The sequence below is a fragment of the Semicossyphus pulcher genome, unplaced genomic scaffold (genome assembly GCF_022749685.1).
Source record: "Semicossyphus pulcher isolate SPU_LCO1_2020_fin unplaced genomic scaffold, fSemPul1.0.p SCAF_8, whole genome shotgun sequence".
NCBI lineage: Eukaryota > Metazoa > Chordata > Actinopteri > Labriformes > Labridae > Semicossyphus > Semicossyphus pulcher.
Window position 1 is genome coordinate 22,721,252 of NW_027211759.1, and position 23,443 is coordinate 22,744,694.

Here is a 23,443-nt window from a genome sequence, read left to right on the forward strand (position 1 = left end):
ATGATCTTGTCCTCATCATAACTCAAAATAATATACATAGGAATAATATAGAAAAAGCTCTCTGCTTCTTTGCTAACATGTAGTTAACATAATTATTATTTTGGTGTGCCACTATGCTTGATACATTTACCTAAATTTCTGAAAAGCACTTTTGGTAAACACCAAAAAAGCTTGTTCTTTTCTGGGTGTGTGGTGTTTAATAATTTTAAAGGCATGTGAGGCACTCACGTTTTCAAAGCATTTGTCCAGTTCAAGTCCAGACAAAGTGTATAGGCCTACTGGCAGTAACTGTGCGCATTTCAGGGATTTCGAGAGGTTGCAGTTCTTATGTGGCTAAAAAATGAGTGAACATCTCTTCAGCTAGCTTTGGTGGTTACACTCCAAAGCAGCAAGAGGAAGGAAGTCAAACACAGTTATGACATTGGCATGTGTACAGTCACTGGTATCACTGTCACAATTTGGCCTACCTGAAGCATCAACACAATACTTGATCCTCTTAACATCTCTTGTAATGGACTTATTCATGTGAGTACCAACTGGTGTACCAACAGGACATAAAGTCTTTGAAAGTCTGTAAAGTTTGTGACAGAAGACATTTTGACTTGTTACAGTAAAAAACTATCAGCATTTACAATAACAACTAGTTGTATGTTAGCCCTGATGGTCAAAACACAACATTTCACCTAACACAACATTTCAACTTCCTTCTCCTGAAGACATTATAGACAACCGGGTAAATCAATTGTGGAGCTCATAGGTGAAAATCTAAGTCATCTCTGTTGTCTAGTATTTCTCTCCAAAGTAAATTTGCTAAATAAATAATTAGAGGCTTATGAAGGATGCACTCTGTCACTCTGTCATTTCATTGTGATGGATTTATTTTATAATTACATAATCTGAACAAGACCAGCCCAAAAATATGGCCACCAGCAATCAGAAAGCTCTGCAAAGGGTGGCGCTCACCAGAAAATTGGCCAAAACTGATTGGCCATTTAAGAAAGGCCCAAAACGTGTATCTCTATACAAGGTAGGCAGATTTTCAACAATTGTGGCGCAAAAGTTTAAAACTAATAAATATAAGGAAGATATTCAAGGGTGTAGAGGGGGGCATTTACAAACATATTACATTTGAGAGGTCTCCAGGTGAAGTTTGTATGGTCTCTTAGTACAAAAGTAATCTGCAGTAGAAATAAATACATTCTTCATGATACCTTTCTTACATTATAATATGGGAAATAAAGTATATAAGGATATCACATAATATAAAAGCTTTTTTTTTTTTTTTTTTTTTTAGGTCAAAGTGAGTGAAATATTGGATTTAGTGAGTCAGAATTCACTTTTTAAATCAAGGGAAGATGTAACCCATCACAATGTTTACCTCAAAAGTAAAAAAAATGACCTGAAGGGACATTGTTTGGAAATTCGCTACTCGTAATGTAGGGTTTGTATTTTACAATTTGACTTAAAACAATCAAAAGTTTTTGTTCCACCAAAAAAACCCAGTTTATTTTTAACTGCTATCTTTCTTTAACGAAGAATAGCCTCCATATCTATAATAAAGCAAATACAGGCATTTGGTTAATTCATACATTGTTAAATATATTTTATATGTAATAAAAACTATCTGCATCAAGGCCACTTTATTATTTTATACAATAAAAGGAGAGATACGCTTGCTTGTCCGTCTTTCCCTGGGACACTTGAACGCAGCACTTGGCTTGCTCAAATCCTCTCGGTTAATCGCCTCGCGCCGGCAGGTGGGGATTCAGACATCATGCAGTCATCTGTGGGTGGTGACAAAGCATAGTGTGAACGTTATACCTGAGTGTCAAACCGACACACACACAGTCACACACAGGCTCCTGGTCTGACGGTGATTCTGGAGGAAGCTGCGGAGAGCTAAATGGCGATGAAGATGGATTTAAATGTCACCATAGAGCAAATGGAGACGGGAGAGCAGGACGCTGCTCTGACTGCTCTACAGAGCTACAACAAGGAGGTAAACATCAGCATCAGAGGACTGTTTATCAAAACATTAAGTTTATCATGCTCTGTAGATGTTACTTGTTATACTGCCTCAGCTAAGCTTTTGGTTAGCTCTACAAACACATTCAGTTTAGATGATGACATTTGCATTGTCTAAAACTGTGTCTATTTTTAACATCCAGAAAGCTTAAGGTCTTCAGTACCTCAACTTTGATAAAAACATTGGCTTATCATTTAGCAAGTATTGTGTATCAGTCAAATGTGACATAGTTTGCCCTGAATTTCCATTCCAGTTATTTGTTTAACAAAATAATTTGAACTGAAATCTCAAATAGCTTTTAATTCCCAATCTAAACCTGCTTTAAAGCTGCATTAAGATGATTCTTTGCCACTTGGGGGCAGCAGAACAAGCTGTAAACACAACAGTGACATACGATCACCTTATAAATCTTAAACTGGGTACACTTGTTTCCACATTTAAATTCCTCCTAGCTTTCATGTTAAAAAGACTGTGATCAATCTACCTGCAGTCTGTTCTATACATGAAGCCTTAAGACCCCACACTCTCACTCACGTTGATACCAAAAATATGATGGAAGTAATCTGGCCTCGGTAGTTTCCTTTTTTTCTTAAAATTAACAACAGCCTTTAGTGTTGTGTCCATCATGCATATATACACATGCAGGGGACAAATGATCAAAAGTACCTGACAGCTTTATTTATAAGGACTTATCCTTAGCATGTGATTTAACTGGGTGAGCAACTGGTGCGCCAATATCTTGTAAATTTTTGATTTAGCACTACCTACTTAAGAATAATACAGGTGAACACAGGTAGTTATAGTTTATTACAACTTAAGTCCTGTTTAGTAATTTAAGCCGTCATTTCTACCAGTGATAACAATCAAAGCTTCTGGTAAGATGCTGACTAAGCTACAACGGATTAATTGAGCAGTTAGAGCTGGGCGATAAATCCATTCACTTAATTTATAAATAGTAATATAGTAGTAATATAAATAATAAAGTTTTTAGTTTGGGATGTTTACAAAAGAAAATAGTTTTTTACTTGGATAATTGCTTTATAGCTGCAGCCACTGCTTTCCAGAGCACCTGTAGTTTATAGTTCTCTTTAGTCACAGGTAAAATGTAAACATGATGGTGTGCTAACGCTTAGAAATGTGAGGAGTTTGTTCAAAAAAGTTAAAGGGTCAGTTCACCGATTTTCAACCTCAGTCCTATCATGCTATTATGGGGAGGTAATGCCATTATGGTAGGGAAATAATTCAATTTCGCTCTGTGCCTTTGGAGGACTCTATCCGCTTCTCCAGTGGTCCCTGGAAAACCTCCGCCAGACTACGTAAAACACATCATCTGGCGGAGGCCAGGGAGCTCGCTAAACTACACTTCCTCAATCTGGGACGCCCGCCTCTGATGTCATGTCTCGTTCAAAATCATCAGGTTTGAAATGTAGACTACAGACCCGAAGAATTTTTAGACGATCCACCGGTATATTCTCGTCGTATTTCGGATTCTGCACCGCTCTGAGCCATTGCCCGCAGCAAAAACAGTAGTATTTCACTCCAGCGTCTCTCGCTGGGCCGTTCCTTTCAGAGGGAGGGGTGCAATGCACGCTGGGTGTTGTAGGAATGTAGAATGGGTGAAACCACGAGCTGTTTGTACAACTTTCTCCACAGCTATGGCGCCAATTTCAAATATTATTGCTTCTATCGATTACAGAGAACACCAGCTTTGACTGTTTTTTCCAGGGGCCAATTGCTCCTTTAACACAGAGGCACGCAGCTGAGCGAGAGAAATGGAGGCTTCTGTTGGTGCCTGTTAGCTATCTTTGGTAGCAAGAAATCTTTTTCATATGAAATAACTCAGATGTTTTGTTGACCATTACATAACCAATCTTGTCCTCAGCTTACATGGAGGCCACACATGGGTTAGCACAGATGTGTTAATGATGGGACCTTGATGGGCTCCATACCATAGGAGTAGAATGTAGAGTAGTTATGACCCATACAGTACCCATGTTCGCTGTCTAAATGGTACGCACATTTCTAGGGCAGATATATTATCATGGGTTTCCCATGTAAGCCCTAACATTTCCCATTTGAAAGCCAACTCTGAGCCCATGCCCTGTTACCTTACTCAAGTCAGTGCCATATTGGCCCCACTGTTGAACGGGATGATGGGGTTTGTTATTAACTCTCGCTAATTGCAAGGTTGACGGTTAAACCCTCATGAGGAAGTGTCCTTCAGCTAGGTATTGAACTCCAAATTGCTCTTGTTTGTCAGGTCAGTGCCCTGCATTGTGGCGTTCTACTACTTGTGTGTGTATGCATGTAAATGTAAATCATGCACTATAACACATGGAAAACACGGTGACTGTTGGATCTTTGACCAAACAGTGAGTTGAAACTAAAAAATGTTGTAATGTGATCTTATTTGGTATTTGGCTTATTTAGTATTTGAGCTGCAACTCCGTGATCACATTGTGTTAATGAAAGCGGCCTCCACTGTCAGAGAAGGTGTGCTTCATTAGTCTAACTTGCCACTTGCTGTCTGCTTGCACCAGGTGAGCCCTGCTGCATGCCTCTCTGAGCCACAGAGACTTTTATCTGTGTGGGAGTCGATCATGAAGGCAATAGGATTAGATTCAGTGATACACAAATAGAGTCTGCTACAGCCAAGTCAAATCCTGCTGTAGCGCAGAGCTCTCTGAGATGAGGAGCTTAGTGCTGCAGGGACTCTTCAGATAATCTGCATCGTCTCTCGTTGCTTATACCTTCCTCAGTATGTTCAGGTGTTCCTCTGCTGTTAGTTCACTCTAGTTCATTCAGCCTGCTGTCTATTGCATTTTCTTTAGGCTATAAGAACACAATTGCATAAATGAATATTTTCTGATCTATATATTATTTTTGTAATTGAATGCACTGAAAATACTTTTAACTTAACAGCACGACTTACAATCTTTTCATTGACATTATCAGTGCTGAAAATGCTGGATTCTGATTGGATGGAAGGTGTGGAATAACTCTTCACTGGACTGTATAAATTGTTTGTTTCATTAATAAATCATGACAACAAACAGAGAAATATCTCTTCTTCTGTGGTTTCCATCTGCTCTATGGAGCTCTTTAGCCTCTTTCAGCTGAATGTTTTGGTTTGTTAGCCCTTAAACTCTGCTGTCCACAGCACAGTCCACAGTTTTATCCAGTAGTAGGCAGTTGTTTTGAATGAAAAGGGTCTGATAAACTTGCTGCACGCCCAGCATCAAACAGCAGACAGACACAGTTAGAGATCAGCTCCATGTAGTGGGCCGTTAGCTGCTAAAGTGCCAGACATTAGACGAAAGCAGAGTTCAAAGGAGAGTGAATATTGGACACATACACAGTATAAACTCTAAATGAAGGCTTATGTTGTTCTGTGTCTGCTGGATGTGATGACAGGAAACTGTTTGTTAATGCTTAAAGGTATAATCTTGAACTTTTTCATTTAAATAAATGTCTGTTAAGTTACTATCTATCACCCAATGAGGTAACACAATGGTGATTGAGCCTATGGCCCACTGATGAAAGCATTTGCATTTGCAGTGTATAGTATTATTACAGACTGGGTGTCTGTGGCGACAGAAAAATATCACAAGCGGCGCTCAGTTAGTGACGCGTTTTCCATCACCCAGCTGTGGTTGGTCTGTCAGAGAGGGTAGGCGGAGCTAAGCGGCAGCTTTTCCGGTCTCTGTAAGTGTTGCGAGTAAACAGTAATCTACTATGGCTGAACAAACAAAGAAAAGATCGATGGCTACAGATACAACTTCAAAAATGTGAAGTGAAAATCCAAAGAAAAAGAAACAAATTTGACGCTCAGATGAAGGAAAATCCATTAGAACCATGACAAAAGGAGCCAGCCGTAGATGTTAAATTGGGAAGTTATTGTCAGTGGGTGGCACTCAAGAGCGGAACTGAAGTATTCGAGATTGTATCTTTAACCATAAAATGTTATAATATATTTAAATGTTTATTAAATATGTGTTCTGCTGCCCCCAAGTGGCCAACAACAATAACTATATAAAAACTGTTCTATTAGTATTTCCGTTTACATTTTTTGTATTACAGTTATATCTGTTAGGCTACAGATGTGGTGGGACTAGATCTGATCTGACCCTAGAATAAATGTCCAGTTTCCCCCAATACCAATGATCCTGACAGCAGTTCTGGCACAATCACGTATGAAATCAGGAGGGGGTTTAAGTTCAGGTCACACCATGAAGACTTCCCTTCCTTTCTGTCTTCTTTCCTGCTGTCTCTTTTGTCGTCACCTCACACCTTTTATTCTTTCTTTTCTTTCCTTCAGATGAACCAGTGCTTCACATTCAGCAAGGAAGAGGAGCAGGACAGAGAGGTATGACTAACGTTCACATCCTTCAGTCTTTTTTTAAGGAACATTTTTAATGACATGTCCTGTTTTTGAACGCATACTTTGATTAATCTCTGAATAGAATAAAGGAACAAACTCACAGAAGCCTTTCTAACACTCTCACCTCTTTATTATCTGTCTGTGTGTGCATGGCCGATGCTTTAGAAAGGTCGCTCACAAAACTGTAGATTAAGCAATGAGCAACATTTTCTGCTTCTCTATTTGAAAAACAAAAGCCAGAGAAAGTTGTTAACTTTTTTTTGTTTACATTTTCACATATTTCCCCACAAAATAAAATTAATCAGTGTTTTTTAAACTCATATTTTACAATGTGAATGATACAAAGGAATGATCATTCATTAATTCTGACCTCTTCTGAAGTTCGGTATTTTTAAACCTGGGCCCAATTTTTATAAATCAGATTGTCGAAATGACTCATAGGAACAAAAACTTTTGGAATCAGTCCAGTAGATGGCCTCTGCTGTAGCCACGATGCGGCTGCAACATAATCTCCTGGGGCAACTGCGCCCGATCAAAGTACGTCAAAGTGCTTGTTTATTTTTTTATTGTTAGTCCAGGTGTCCAACTCTAACTCACGTTTCCATCGTCCTGTTCAGAGACTTCTCCCTGAGCGAGACTTCTTTTTCTGGTTACACAAAAAGGATCTTACTCTTTAAAGGACCATCTTTGTCGGGATCATTTCCTTAATGTTGTCGGACACCTGGAGTAACAATCTGAGCCTGTCAGCGGCAAAAACAAGCACTTTTAGTGGACGTAGGGGATTATGTTGCAGCCATTGCGGCCGTATCGCAGCTACAGCGGAGGCTATCTACTGGACTGATTCCAAAAGTTTTTGTTCCTATGAGTCATTTCAACACCGAATTTGTAAGAATAAAGCGCAGGTTTAAAAATTGCGAACTTCTCCTTTAAAGGGGCTTTCATGATCCAGGTCCTAATATTTGCTTTAAGGTAGTCATTTATTCGTCTCATCAGAAAGGACTAATAAAAGGTTGGTAAAATTGATTGCTGATTTCTGACCTATGGCTTCAAAATGCACCATTTGGGAAAAAATCAATCAAAGACATTTCTTCTGTCTAGAGGGAATTATAATTGAATGTCTGAAGTTTTGGGGTCAACAGTGTTGCAGCGATATAAATGAAACCTCCGTCTATTAGTGATCCTGTTTATTTAAGGAGTGACAGGTCAGTTTTCTTGCACCCTGATTCTGATAAACAAACATGCAGTTAATTCATATTATTGTTAATGCACACCATCGAGCCATACTGTGAACTATATTATAGAATTGGCATTTTTCTGTGTATTTGTGGCACCTCCATTGTCCATAAATTCTTCCTCACGTACCTTCTCACATGCTTTCGTGTCATGATTAGCTGTTTGGCACAGTTCACTGGGTCCATTCTGCTCTTGCAAGAACAACAGTTTACTTTAGTTTGTATACAACAGGGCATGCAATGAGTTTGAGTTACTGTATTTAACAAATCCTGCATTCATTACAAACAGCACCCAAAAATAACACCGACTATCAAGTTAACAGACAACTAAAGAAAGCTAAAAAGAAAGGCTCTTAACCTGTGATTTACGTTGTGAAAGGGTCTTTTTATTACCAGCATCCAAACCATGCTCTTTGCAGAAACCTAACCAGGAAGTTTGGAGACAAAACCAGTCAGCTTAGTCTAAAAACAGTACAAATTGGCCCAAGAACCCTGGTTCTGTGGGTGAAAGTCCTGTGTTTGACTGATTTAACACGCTGTTCTAAACAAAAAGCAGCACAGGTGGCTTCTTAGATGCTCCTAAAGTACTTCAAACCTGACAAAGTGCTCCGTGATATCACTTTTTAGTGCAACAACACGTGTGAAAGTGCCCTTGGAGAAAACGTGAATCAGTACACGCAGCTTTTCCCTCAGACGGGCCGAGTCCACCACCGGTTTGAGTGTAGAGGCAAAAAAGACCGCTAAGTATCTTTCAGGGTTAAGTTTAGTTCAGGTGCAGCTTAGGTGCCATTGCGTGCCTTCATTATCCCACAGACATGTGCACACTCTGAGCATACATCTGCACCCAGACTGCACGGAGGTATTATGCAGGAGAGCTTAGCGGAAATATTTATCGTTGCCTGTTTTAGAGGCATCTGGTCACAACATCAGCCAGAAGACACATCTGAAAGTGCTCCTCGACTGGCGGGGTCGACACTGCAATAACCAGAACGGGAGGACTGACAAAGTTCTATTTTAAGCCTGAATACTTCAAAGAGCTTCTCTGCTGTGTTGACACTTAATACATGTGGAATAGAGAGACAGGGAGCAGCTTAAAATGCAGCTTTCTTTATGTTTTCTAAATCTGTGAGTGCACCACTCTCGCTGCATCATCCTTGGTGTCACACAGGCTCACAAAGTATTTAATGTCAGAATGCCACCTCACAGACTTATAACTGCTGGAATCGCTCATCAGTTTTCACGACTTTTTCTCCTGGATTTTAAAAACTGAACATGATGTACTCTTGCAGGGTGAACATAACGGGGAGTGGGAGCTGTCAGTCAATGCTAGGGTGCAAGTGTATGACACTGTTGTTACCTCTTTAACAGATTCTGGAGTATGGTAGTAATACTGTGCTGTTTATTACACCTGCAGGCACCTTCATTTTAAGTTTGCATTTCTATTATTAGATTGACCTGTAGTTTGGATGATATGTGCAGAATTGAAGCTGTTGTTGATGCTGATGTCCCTTGTACAGTTTGGGACCCTGAATAGTTTTAGAAATGGAGCCATTTAGGGGTGGGACAAAATAACCATACAGCAATATATCGTCGTCCTGACTCGTGCAATACAAATATCGATATTTTAATTTACAAATATATGGTGGTCTAAACAGATTTATCTGCTATTTTGACTCACAGTGTCACAATTTCATGACTCCTCGCTGTGGTGTTTATGACATGAGGGTAACATGAACGGAAATTAATTGGCCAAAGCAGAAGCTGACATCAGGATAAGATCATACAGAGCGCGCTTTGCAGGCTGTAAAACGCGAGGCGCACCGCACTGCCTTTTTTGTTGAAGCCTACGGTTATAAAAAGAGCAGCTCGCTGCGCCTTCTTATAACTACTGTTGTTAAGGCAACCACTGAATCATTATCTGTCATTAACCTAACCGTTATATTGTAAATTGAGAGAAGGCCCGCCTCTACATTAGTCCGATTGGACAATGAGAAAAAACGTTGACGTTGGGCGCTTTTCTGCTTTGAGCTCAGAGCAGAAAAACGTGAGAAAGCAGCGCACAAAAAGTGTCCCTCTCATTGAAAACAACTACAAAAAAGTCGTCCCCAGCTGCCAAAATGCGTTCTGTCTGATCGGGCCCTTAAAGAAGAAGAAGAAGAAGACAGCGGGATAATGTCGGACAGCGGTCAAAAGCAGTTAAGAGATGCGCCAGCCACTTTCAAATCCAAAGTCCTGATTTGTTCCATAGTTCTGTAAATTTAACTTTTAACAGACGAACACAGTTTCACAGAATTTGACACAAACTGAGATGAAACAGACGCCTAATTGCTGTGAATAAATAAATTCATTAATCCTTCACTTTGATATCACACAGATATCGTGATGTATCGTTATACGATTGTCTTGCAATATATCAATTATTGCAGAATCACTGTATCATGATATTATCGCTAACATGGGCCACGCATCACGTATGGTATCATATTGTGAGTTACCCTGATGATTCCCATCCCGAGAGCCTTTGCAGAACGTGTCGTGGCAGCTCTGGCTGCCACCTAACTCTCTGCCATAACAGAATGATTGATGATGATGTATTTTGCATCATATCTCCTGAAACAAAAGTTATAGCACAGAAAAGAAGATGTCTACTCTTATGTTATGAAGGTCAATAATTACAATGAAACCATTTAAAGCACCAACAACTGTTCAGGTAAATATTAAATGGTGCATTCAGGGACGTTCTGAAAGGAAATCACGGAGAGGGCTTGGAACCCCTGCTACACATTATAGCATCATGTTTTTCACGCATGTTGTGAAGTGTTTTGTAACCTTCATTCTTTTATTCATGATACATGGCTTTCAAAGTAAAATACTTCAGAACTTTTATTGAGTGGTATTCAAGTTCAAACATGAAGCATTCAAACCTTTAAGAGCACTCTTTTACTCCATACTTTATTTATGGAATCTAACCTGATGTATTATTTGTGTGTCACAGCGTCTCGGGGAGTTGGTGCTGGGTTTCCTGAACAGGGAGCTGCAGCCTTCCTGTCTGCTGTCCTGTCTAGAAACGGTTCGAATCCTGTCCAGAGACAAACACTGCCTGAATCCCTTCATCAGCCACTCTGCCATGTCCACCCTCGCCCGCTACGCCGGCATCGCTGTGGCTGGTGCTGCAACACACGAGTGCAACCAGCAGGAGGAGGGCCAAGGTAGGTCTTCCTTTGTTTCTCTGATCTGAGTTTCTCTCCTGGTGCTGCTGTTCTGTTGTTTCTCCCATTAAAATCCCTTTATTTTATTTTTTTAATAAATTATTCTGTGTGTTTCTCTATGTAGAAGGTTACATACACGACAAGAGTCAGGGTATGATTTACATGCCTGAAATTGCAGCACTAATTGGCTGTGGAATTATTAATCAAAACCTCTAAAGACATGACGAAAAGCAGCTCAGCTCATTCGTTTGTCTTCCATTCTTCGCCTTTCATAGAAAAAAAAAAAGGGTCTTAAAATAGCTCTAAAGTGCTTCTTCAGTTTGCTCTTATTCCTCTTCCCAGTGGAGAGTGAGGGAGGAGAGGAGGGAGAGGCAGCAGAAGAATCCAGTGAGCTGATGAAGAAAGTCTCTCCATCAGAAAACGCTGACCAGGAAGTGATCGCTGAGGCTCTCAAGTCCATCTGTAACATCCTGCTGCACAACGAGACGGGACCGGTCAGTCTTCAGACTGACATTTACATTTATCTCAGATTATTAGACTTCTATTTCACTGACACAAATATATGTTTGTATGGATGTATGGATGGCAGGTGGTAGCAGCAGATCTGCAGCTGATAAAGGGCGTGGCAGAGAGGCTGAAGCAGAGTCATGATCCCACCTGGAACCACGAGGTATGAATGAACCCCACTAGGTTAATGCTTTAATTAGCAAGGCAGTAAAGTCAGTCAACAAAACTGTGTGATCCTAGATCAGAGGGTAAGATGCCTCTGCAGCCTCCAAACAAGAAGATTCATAAATGCTGGTTTGTTTTCTGTTTGCATGTTGTCTCAATGTTCTCGTTAGTTATCTTTAAACCTTCAACAACCAATGAAGAAAATATAGTACATGGACTTCGGCACGCATTTAGAATTACTAAGGCCCATCCCCACCCCCTCAAACCCCACCAAAAAAAAAAGAAAAAACACACAAACTCACACATGCAGCCAAGTCAGCTGCCACATGCAGGTCTCTCTACTCTAAACGCCGTTCCAATTCACCACCAAGCAAAACCAGAACTTTAAAGTACAGTTTCCTGTAATGATCCGCTGGGCTCGGGAATGTGTGTGCGGGCTCTCCAGCATCCAACTTTGCATCACGTTTCTGTTACCAAGGCAACAAGGACATCCGTGCGGTCTTAGGAGTCCGCTACCACTTTCTTGGAGAACTCCTCAAAGGCTTGATCGGACCTCTTTATGTAAAATCCACGTCTTTCTGCGCATCCTCTAACAACCTGTTACAGTCTGTAGGGTCCTTGACAGATGTTCAGTGAGAGAAATTCACATCAGCACATTTAGTATGTTTTATATTCAAAAGTGGGTTGGGACCGGGTCCTACCAGCCCTACCGGTTCTGCGGTTAAAGTTTAAAAAGTACAGGACGCTGATATCACAAAGATTTGCATCCTGCATGTAGTTAGACTGAGGTTTAAAAACTTTGCAGTGAGCATTTAAAATATATGTTCAATATAAATGTGTCCGTATTATGTTGATTAAAAAAAACCTACAGCAACAACTAGTTAAATGTAAATGTAAAATTTAGAAGACCATGATGACCATGTGGTAAAAACACCAACAATTAATTTTTTTGGTACTTTTCTTGGAAGGACATAATCTTTTTTTTTTCTAAAAACCTTTTTTCATTTAACAAAATCATCCAACCCAATGCCTGGAAACACATTCATGCTTCTTTAATGCTGACGAAGGTCAAACAGCTGAGCGACACAGTCAGCATATTTATGACTTAATGTCAGAAAAAGAGAGAAGAAACCCAATCAGAGAAGTATTTTGTTCAGCCAATATTTTCTATTTTCAGCCGATATGGGCCCACAGCGTATGTTTTCCGATTTTATGCCAGTATAGAAACTTTCTACAATACATATAATGCAGAAACAGTGTGATCATGTGTCTTGTAGTTTATCCAGCAGAGTGTGCTCTGACTCCATAGTCTACAATACTCAGAGCTCTGTCTGCAGCACATGTAGCAGAGCATCACAGCTGAGCAGACGCTGGTCCACACTGGAGTTGGTTGACGAATTTAGAATGTTTCTTCAATAAGGTTTTTAGTTTAAGAAAGCAGCCCCTGCATAATCATACATCATGGAAAAGGTCTTTTATAAATCCTTTTCAAAAATTCCCTGAACCAGCCGCCATGTTGGTCTCACTGGTCAGGCTTTACAAAGAAGAAATATAAACACAGACTGAGCAAGAAAGCAGTGCCTGAAACAGATTCCAGTTTGTATCGAATGAGTATCAGGGTTTGACACACAACCGTACACAGAGGAGGAAAAAGCAGACAGACAGAGAGTGAGTCCTTCATGTGTCTTCTCTCTCTGTACAGGTGCGTTTCTTTGACCTGCGCCTCACCTTCCTGCTGACGGCCCTGAGAGTGGACACGAGGGCACAGCTGGCTCAGGAGCTCCACGGCATCAATCTGCTGGGTAAATGATTTCCTCCGTGTCTACTGACCTGGGACAACAACTCTGTAGGTTACTATTATAAAAGGCATTCAATGCTAGGAGGAAACTCACCTTTCAGGTCACCAATGTTTGGTACACCAAGGACGTTCTGAAGTCAATCAATCGCTGATACATCTAAAACAAGCCCTGTGACCACTTCCTGTCTTGTGGTTGTCTAGGTAACCAGTTGGATGCCACTCTGGGTCTGTGTTGGCCCGATACACTGGAGACGGCCCGGGCCGGGTTAGAGGAGGTCCCGCCTGAAGAACTGCCCCCACTGAGCCGGGATCAGACAGAACTCGCCATGGAGAGCCTGAAAATACTCTTCAATATCACATTCGACACAACCAGACGCAAGATCGACGAGGTACTGAAGAAAATGACGCATGGTTTAGCCTTTGCGTTAGTTCACTAACTGAGTTTAGTGTGTATCGAACAAATCACAGTGTTTCTTTACTTTAGAGATTCTTTAGCTACAAGTTTTGAGCCGATCAGTTAACTAAACTGAGTTAACTAAGGTATGACCTTTGACCTTTTGGTGGCGGTCCATAGCAGTCATCTTCTAATGTTGGGACGTTGGTCATCCATGACTGATGGCTTACAGTCATTGATCCCTCGAGCCCTCTACCATCATAATGTGAGATTAAAAAGCCCCCGACGCCCGACTATTCCTCTTTTATTCAGATGAGAACATCTTTCCTTTCTCAGCCTGCATGAGTCTCATGTTTTTAATGCCTTTGATCATCAGCTGGGATGTGAAAACATCAGATTCACACAGTCAGAGAAAGTAGAAGTGTTCGTCTTGTTCATGTTTATAAAATCACAGCGCACCACGGAGCGTCCCTCCTGTCAGCCTGCCTACAGCGCTGTCAGATCAAGAATCAATCAAAGTAAATGCAGCATAGCAGGTTGTAACGTTACGACTGCCTGGTTCAGAAGTCGTTTAGCTGACTGCTTTGACACTTATTATCACGGGAGAAAAAACAGAGAGGCAGCCTGCAGACAGCAGCCGTGCTGCCTGGCACTTAAATGCATCACACTTGGCCCCTTTTACAATTTGTGGTAATTTCAAGCAGCACAAGATGACTGTTTGTGATGAACAAAGACCCTGCTCCTGTTCCTTGACACATTTCAGTGTAGTCCAGATCAGTTGACTGACTCACAGACAAACAGGAAATGAAATGATATAGCCACAAACAGACAATAACAGGAGTACAACAGGAGTACTACGAGAATCAGTTACTTTCTGATGTTAATATCCACCATTAGAACGATGTTATTGTGATCGTACTAAACATACCAGAAATGTACAGTATATTTTATCCATTGGAGGATTTGTTCTTCAATGCAAGAAACATTTCCTATCAATATTAGAAAACCAATGATTGTCGATCTGCCTGTTGCACAGAACAACATGTGAAATACACAACCCTAATCAAACACACTGCTCTGTGTCACGTGTGTGTGCAGGAGGAGGCAGTAGAGTACAGACATTTGGGAGCCATACTGAGACACTGTCTGATGAGCCAGGCTGACGGAGAGGAGCGCACGGAGGAGTTCCACAGGTAGGAACAACCCGTTTAGTCTCATCTGTGCGTCCATAACAGCACCTCCCTAACAGCACCTCCCCTCCTCTTTTCCTCAGCCACACAGTAAACCTGCTGGGTAACCTCCCTCTGCCCTGCTTGGACGTCCTGCTGATGCCCAAAGTGCAACAAGGCTCCATCGAGTACATGGGGGTCAACATGGACGCTGTCAACATGCTGCTGGAGTTCATGGAGAAAAGACTCGACAGGGTAAGACCCCGAATCTGCTGTAATTACATTACAACATTATAGTAAGTAAAAAGGCAAGTGAATTAAATGAGCAAAAGAAATTAAATGTACTAGAACAATATTGAAACTTATTCGGTCGAAAAATACACGATTATTTTGTTGGAGGTAAAGGAAACATGAAAAGTTTATCAAAGCGGACACATCCAGGCAAAAAGACCAGGTGCTGGGCCGAGAAGGCACATAGAAGCGAAAAATAGTTTGCACACTGGATCATGCTCCCAAGTAGTTTTTATTTAACTACCACCATACCATCTTCAGACAATGAGACATACAAAGACACCCCTTTAAGTACTTCCTGGGTCAGGTCACCTGACAGTCATCTGACCTGATTTTGTTAAGGTGAATATGCCACTTTTTTCCAAAACAACTTGCATTGCAGTGCATACATGTTCACTACATGTGATCCCAGTGGGTATGAAACAATCAGCACATAAAAAATAAAGTGAATATGCCATTTATCTGACGCTCTTTTCTAAGACAGTGCACAAATGCCCACCATGTGATCCCAGCGGGGAGCGTGAAAGCAAAATACTAAAGTTCCCGGAAAAAAAGGACATGTACAACTAAAATAAAATAAAAATAATAGTAATGATTAGAATAATACAAGAGAATAATACATATGATCAGAGCTTCCTTGTACTAGTATTGACACACATTTCATTCAAGTCAGAGCTTATACAGTACTAGAGGTAAAACAGAGCTACTTGGGATCATGTGACCAAACATCAGGCATAAACCATCATAAATGTCACGTAATATCAAGGAAAGAGGAGAGGTAGAACTGACCTATGTAGAGGTGCCGCTGCTAATTTAAACAGGTGGTAGTTTTGAAACACAATGAAGGTAAAGAGGTAGATAAACAGTTAAATAAACAACAAGCTTTTGAAGAATTTACCCTCATCAATTAAAGTACTATCTTACTATCTTAAATGACACCATCAGTAGAGTGTTGATCCACAATAGCCCGTATGGGTTTACAAAAAAAGTCGCAAATCAAAATCATTTAGACCTTTTGGGGCTAGTGTATCGAGAGTGTAGAACCAAAATGCTTCTCTTTTAAGTAACAATGACTTCCTCTGCGGGAAGTTTCACATGCTCTATGCCCATGTTCCTGAGAGACGATCCAGTATGGGATGCTCGTGTGAAATTAACTTCTGATATCATGATGACGAATGTTTGATCTATGCTCTGAGATTCTCGTTTCAGAGGTCTAGTGGTTTTACCAATAAAGAGGCAGGTGAAAGGAAACAAACCTCCAAATAAACTTCATACTGTGAGAATAATCTCTGTCACCAGGGGGAGCTGTTTGTTAACTGATGGGGTTTGAACAGTGTACATTGATGGCACCTGGTTACTACAGGCTTCTTGTTTTAACTCTGGAACGTCCATCTGTAGAAAGAGTTGATGCCTTTTTAAAAATATATCAGACGGTTTTATTGTTAAAGTGATAATCAGTGCATTAAGTGTCTCTCACAGAGAGGGGGAACGTAATTAATTACATGTATATTATATTATTAAAGTAATTTCTATGACAGATTAAGTGTTTTTTCACCATGTTTTGTGAAGCAGTAGGAACTCAGCATAAAGTCAAAATGATCTTCTCTCCCCAGACCAGATTCAGCATATTGAATTGCGCTCACTCAGGATGAACCAAAGCCAAAACAAACGAAATAAGCGACCTCGTCAACAAAAACGATCAGATACAGCAAAACAGGGGAAAAGCGTGTAGAATCAAGTGGCAGAAGGTGAAAACTTCTAACCAGTTATACAGATTGTTCACAAAATAAGTGCCACTTAATATCATGGTGGATATAGACCATTATTCAGCATGAAACCTTTTTTTTAACTTTTATTTGCAAAAGGCAATATCACAAAATAGACAACATTTTGATATTTCCTTTTTCAGCATTTTTCAGGGGTAAGATTTACATTTACTTATATTGCGATTAGTTTGACTTGTATTGCAATTTCGATATGATTTGTGATATTAAAGGGAATGATCATTTTATATATTCTCATTTTTATGGTCACACATATTAAAATGATTATGGGGTGATTTTGCAGGGATCTCTACCAAACAAAGATATTTGATACTGACGTCTGTGTATGATGTGTAGGCCTGACAAAATTTTACCTCTAACAAATATTGTACCTCCTGCGATTTTAAAATTGCAGTAGGCCATATAGCAATTTTTATAAAATTGTAATTAATTGTTCAGGCCTAATACACACCAATGCATGCAGTTTACACATTTCTTACATCTGCCCATCATGCAAATGATTAAAGATGTAACTATGCACATTATAACTACGGGAGCATACATTTATATTGTGTCCCTAAAGAGGGGGAAAGGAGTGTGAGTAGTTGGTGGAGTCACACAAAGTCTGCTCTCATTAGGGTAATAAATTCTATCCACTTATTCCAAGTTTGATAGAATTTCTCTTTTTGGATCCTCAAAGAGGAAGTCAGCCTCTCCATTTTCAATATTTCCAAAATTATTCCAAACCAGTCCTCTAGTGTAGGTGCTGCTGCATCCAGCTGCTTTCTAGTGATGGGTTTTTTTCACTTGCTGCCAAGAGGGCCTGCAGCAGCTTCGTATCTCTCCTCCTTTTCAAAGACAGAATGTGACCTAAATACAGACTCTCAAAATTCAGGGGTACTTGAGTGTTTGATACCTGGTTTAGTGTTTTGTGAATGCCACTCCAGCACAAACTTAGTTTGGGACAGTCCCAGAATATGTGGATTCGCCTCCATTGAGCCACATTGTCTCCAACATGTCCGACTTGTATTCTTCTACTTGTACTTAGAAGGGTGCTTTTAATAAACATGTAGCATGTATCATTATTATACACTATTATTTAAACCATTATATATCACAAAACATATATGCCTATACGATATATCTGTGATAGGCTCATATCAGCTGAATATTATCAGCTAAGTAAACTAAGTTTGTACGTCCACTTTGCAGGGACATAAGCTGAAGGAGATCCTCCTCCCATCACTGAACCTGCTGACTGAGAGCGCCCGCATCCACAGAGAGACCAGGAAGTTCCTCAGGTCAAAGGTCAGTGCTGAGGCAAAGTAAATCCATGATGTAGACATGACTGAGTACTGTTTGTGTATTTGTGGCTAAGGCATCAAGTATGTGTGTGTGTGTTTAGGTGCTGCCCCCGCTGCGTGACGTGGTGAACAGGCCAGAGGTGGGCGGAGCTCTGAGGAACAAACTGGTCCGTCTGATGACGCACATCGACACGGACGTGAAGGACTGTGCTGCTGAATTCCTGTTTGTTCTCTGCAAAGAAAGCGGTGAGTGTTTGCTGATTTTGATGCTGAAAAACTTCACAATAACATCTTTACTGAGATATTAACAGTTTTATGTTCTCGACCCAGTGTCCAGGTTCATTAAGTACACCGGATACGGTAACGCTGCCGGTCTGCTGGCTGCCAGAGGACTGCTGAGGGGGGGCAGAGACTCTGGGATCTACTCTGAAGATGAAGACTCGGAGACAGAGGAGTACAGAGAGGCCAAAGCCCAGTCAGTATAAACACGACACCATGTCACCTCTAATCACTGCTGTATGTAGTGGGATGTAGTTTCACTGCTGCCGGCTGAAACAGTTTACAGGAGAAATTGAAAAAGTCATTTTTAATTATGCTAAATAATTATGCTAAAAAAAGGGCCTAGAATACCAGCTTTCCTCTTTTACTTACTTACTGAAAGATTGTTTAGTTTTTAGTTTAAATTGTCTGATATCTCTCTCTCTGTGTTTTGTCTCCAGAATAAACCCCATCACAGGAGTGGTAGAAGAGGACCAGCCCAATCCCATGGAGGGAATGACGGAGGAGCAGAAAGAAATTGAAGCCATGAAGCTGGTCAACATGTTTGACCGACTGTCAAGGTCAATAAAAGCAGCACACACACAAACTCACACATGCAGCCCATGTGCTGGTACAGACTGCTCTCGCTCCTTACTCGTCAAATACAGCAGCAGGGTCAGCGGCCCACTGCTTGAAAATATAAAGCTGTATGTACACCTCAAGCTTCGTTTCAAGTTACTAGTTACTACAAGAAGTTAATTTACAATATGCTAGTGGGTCAAGGTTGGGTGGGACAAGAAGGGTAGAGGTAAATTGGGATGAAAGGGGGTAAAAGTAGTGATGGGTGAGAGGGGGTTGAGGGATGAGAGGGGGTCAAGGTATGGTAGGATGGGAGGGGTCGAGGTAAGGTGGAATGAGACAGGGTCGAAGTAAGGTGGGATGAAAGGGGTCGAAGTAAGGTGGGATGAGAGGGGGTCGAGGTAAGGTGGGATGAAAGGGGTCGAAGTAAGGTGGGATGAGAGGGGGTCGAGGTAAGGTGTGATGAAAGGGGTCGAGGTAAGCTGGGCTGAAAGGGGTCGAAGTAAGGTGGGATGAGAGGGGGTCGAAGAAGTGCGGGATGAGGGGGTCGAGGTAAGGTGGGATGATGGGGGTCGAGGTAAGGTGGGATGATGGGGGTCAAAGTAAAGTGGGATGAGACGTGGTCAAAGTAAGGTGGGATGAGAGGGGGTCGAAGAAGTGCGGGATGAGAGGGGGTCGAGGTAAGGTGGGATGATGGGGGTCAAAGTAGTGTCGGATAAAAGGGGGTCGAATGAGTTTGAGTTAGCACTAGCTGTTGGGAACCCAGGGGTCGAGACTCAGGGTGGGGGTACATCTCGACGTGCTTTCTGAGGCAAACAGGTGAGAATGCGTTAGGCAGGCTAAACGTGTACGCACAGGTAATTACATTAGGAGGCACAGGTGTGAGAGCTAACAAGACATACAGTAGGTGATGGAGTTAGTGAAGGAGGCGTGGTCCTGTTATTGAACCTGTGTTATAGAAACTTCATTTTATTATTGTGGTGAATCCTAAGCTCTTCAAATGTGAAATACATCTCAGTTAGCTTTATTTTGAAAGTCTAACCAAACCAACATTGTTTTGAAAGTGTAACCGGATGTTGCACATTTCCTTCATTTTGTTTATTTGTCAATTTATTCTGACTCAAAATCAAAAGAATAAGTGACACGTCTGAGAATCAGCAGCATTTAGTTGCATTTACTGTCTTTGTTTAATAATGAATACTTCCACAGTTTTTAACACTGCAGGAGACTCTGTCTGTACTATACATGCACATATCATCACATTGTATCCATGTCTCTCTGCAGGAACAACCTGATCCAGCCCATGCAGCTCGGCATGGACGGGAAGATGAGAGAGGTGACTCCAGACGATCTGAATAAACTCGTCCACAATCCTCTGTTCCAGCCAGAGGAGCCGACCAACTCAGGCAGCGAGGATGATGCTTAGTAAGCCTGAGGGATGGAGGTGACAGGAGGGAAGATCAGTTTCATTATTATATTCACGTCACACAGTCCAAACTATTCTTGCTTACTTATTCAGACGGGAGGCGGACAGGAGGCTTTGTTCAGTCAAAGTGAAAACAGCTTGGAGTACATTTTTCAAAGAGCACTATTTGTTTGTGAATATTTGTTGCAGTTTCACACGCTTAAAAGAAGAGATATTTTACACATCCAGTTATTTTGTCTTCCAAAATATATCCCTTTTTGTTGTTCATACATTGTACTTAAATTATAATATACCAGAAGGTTTGCTGATGGCTCCCTTAAATTCCCACATTTTTACAGACATACTTAAAACATGAAATTATTTTTGTCTCAAGATATCACACAGACTTTTCAGATGTTGCATCCATACATATCTGTTTATAGAGGTTAGTCTAAAACTGATGACATGCCTGGTCAACAATCATGTGAATGAATCATCAGTCCAGCCTTGAATTCACACTTATCTCTAAATAATTAGAAAACACGAACACAGTGTTTTGTTTCCTGTTCTGACTTCAGTGAGATGATTATTAGTTACATGATAACTCTCCATAACTCAGTCTAAGTGTTTCAGTGTTCCTGATTTGTCTGTATGTATAAAATAATATTGATTGGTTATAAATATTTCCACACTCACACATACTGAATGCTGTGGCAATCGTATTGACCACTCCTGGCAACAAATGGAATCAGCACCTCTGTTACTCATAATAATAATTAAACCTTGTTTGTATAGCACCTTTAAAAACAAGAGTTTACAGTGTTCATAACCTCACCCTCAGTCGTGTACGGAGTCAGAGGAGTGCCATGAAAAATAATAAATCTGTGTCGAATAAGAAATATATATGAGGAAATTACCAAATTAAAAAGAAAAATCAACAATTTTCATTCATTTATATAAAAATAGATACATATTTATTTATTTTACGCACATAATCATTTTTTTCTGTTTACTTTAAATTTGATTTTAAATTAATATTTATTGTTTTAATAAAATCTAATACATTTATTTTAATCTTTTTTATCTTACCTCATTTTTTTCCCGTTTTGCTTTTCGGCTCCCGCATGCTGTCAGTCAGCCGACTCTGAGCAGGAGCACTTCCTGCCCCGGCTTTTAATGACATGACATGAAAATAAAGTAAGTTGAAAAAAAAAAAAAAAAAAAAAAAGGCTGCATGGTGGTGCAGTGGTTAGCGCTGTCACCACACAGCTAGGACGTTGCTAGTTTGAATCCCAGTTCGGATGAAGTGGCTCTTTATGTGTGGAGTTTGCATGTTCTCCCCATGTATGCGTGGGTTCCCTCCTGGTACTCCGGCTTCCTCTCACAGTCCAAAGACATGCTCGTTAGGTTCATTGGTGACTCTAAAATTGTCCGTAGGTGTGAGCGTGAAAGCTTGTCTGTCTCTATGTGTCAGCCCTGTAATTGACTGGCGATCAGTCCATGGTGTACCCCGCCTCTCGCCCAATGACAGCTGGGATAGGCTCCAGCCCCCCACGACCCTGAAAAGCGGTATATGTAATTGATGGATGATATCCACATTTCATTTTTCATGCTGTTACAGATTTATTCTTTTTAATGTCACTCCTTTGACTCTGTAGCTTGGGTCACACATCACCTCCTACATGAGACCCAAACATGTTAACCACATGGTGATTTGTTGAAGACTTCAGAGCAGACGTTTGGTTTGTAATCCTTTAATCTTTGAAAATAACATTTGAAACCCACAAAAGTCTCATTTTTTCCAGAAACAACATCCGAGTCTCTGTTTCTCAGGATAATCCACAGACGTCTCTGTCGACAGTCTGCGTTAACTGTTCACAGCTCAGTGGAAACTCGTGTCTGAACTTTGTAGGTACATTTTTACTAAGCGTCGGGTCTCTTAATGACGAGATGAAGGAGGGTGTGAGGGCAGAGGAAATGTATGAAAGAGCTGTTGTTGTTTGTGTGATGGAGTATTTTTGAAAAAAAAAAGGATTTTAGATGCCTGTTGTTTTTCATAAAGCCTTGAGATGTTTTATTTTTAGAGATGAAACATGAAACTGCAGACAGAAAAAGTTTTAGTTTTAAGATGGAATATAAAAAGTCTTTAATCTGAAACGTTATATATTACATGTATACACCTTTATATGGTTATTGTATAGCTGCCAACTGTACTTTGGACTGTAAAATATATTAAACTTGTTTAAATGACAGTTTGGGCTCATGACTTTCACTTTTACCTCCAGGGGTGAGCATATTTGGACGAGAGGGTGGAGCTGGAGAGGAGCGAGGCGTTGGCAAACACTATGTTATTAGGCGCGGACTTCTGATCACTCCACTCCTCTCCTCCAGCTTGCTGCACTCGTCCAAGCTTCATACCAAACTCGTTGAGTCCTAAAACATCGTACAGTATCTCCTAACTCTGCTGAAGGAAACTTGTGTTGCCATTAATTTACAGGTTTCATAAGTCATGATCAGTCATGCTGGCTTTGAAGTTTAAACCCGTAGATGCCTTCAACATATAATCAGTCTGCAACGTGGGGTAGATAAGAGGCAGAATAGGTAGATATTGAAGAGTAACTAAGTCCAATTGAAGTCAGTGAACAGTCTGATAGATCATTACAGAATCTATATGTTACTGTGTGTCCCAGACCTGCAGTGCTCTTGTCTTTCATGACCGTCCTCCACCTGCTGGGAGCAGCCTGCTGCTCTCTGACGCACTGTAGCTTTATGATCCCAGTGGGGTGAAAGAGGAGAGAAACAGCATGCTGTGACTGACATTTTTAATTTGAAATTAAACATTTTCTTTCAAACTATAGGAAAAAAAGTGACTGCAAAGGAATATAGAAAATTTTATCCACATCCACCATACCTACAGTAAACACTTTAACACAGATTCAGTGCTTAATCATGCAGCATTTGA

At 40.7% G+C, this 23,443-nt stretch overlaps 1 protein-coding gene across 1 annotated transcript; it reads left to right on the plus strand.

Annotated features, from left to right (window-relative positions):
- Positions 1-1,800: 1,800 nt before the first annotated feature.
- Positions 1,801-22,733, plus strand: ric8a (RIC8 guanine nucleotide exchange factor A). Its single transcript, XM_069687014.1, has 14 exons — positions 1,801-1,999; positions 6,345-6,392; positions 10,635-10,848; positions 11,191-11,342; positions 11,438-11,518; positions 13,223-13,322; positions 13,520-13,707; positions 14,811-14,905; positions 14,986-15,136; positions 18,148-18,243; positions 18,341-18,485; positions 18,570-18,714; positions 18,959-19,078; positions 20,361-22,733. The coding sequence occupies exons 1-14, from the start codon at positions 1,904-1,906 to the stop codon at positions 20,500-20,502; spliced, it is 1,773 nt and encodes a 590-aa protein (XP_069543115.1). The 5' UTR covers positions 1,801-1,903; the 3' UTR covers positions 20,503-22,733.
- The last annotated feature ends 710 nt before the right edge of the window (positions 22,734-23,443 follow it).

Bases quoted from the DNA above. Each gene is read 5' to 3' on its own strand.
- ric8a (XM_069687014.1), top strand. From the start codon at position 1,904: ATGGCGATGAAGATGGATTTAAATGTCACCATAGAGCAAATGGAGACG. The intron at 6,393-10,634 runs GTATGACTAACG...TGTGTGTCACAG, and splicing joins AAGAGGAGCAGGACAGAGAG to CGTCTCGGGGAGTTGGTGCT. The intron at 14,906-14,985 runs GTAGGAACAACC...TCTTTTCCTCAG, and splicing joins CGCACGGAGGAGTTCCACAG to CCACACAGTAAACCTGCTGG.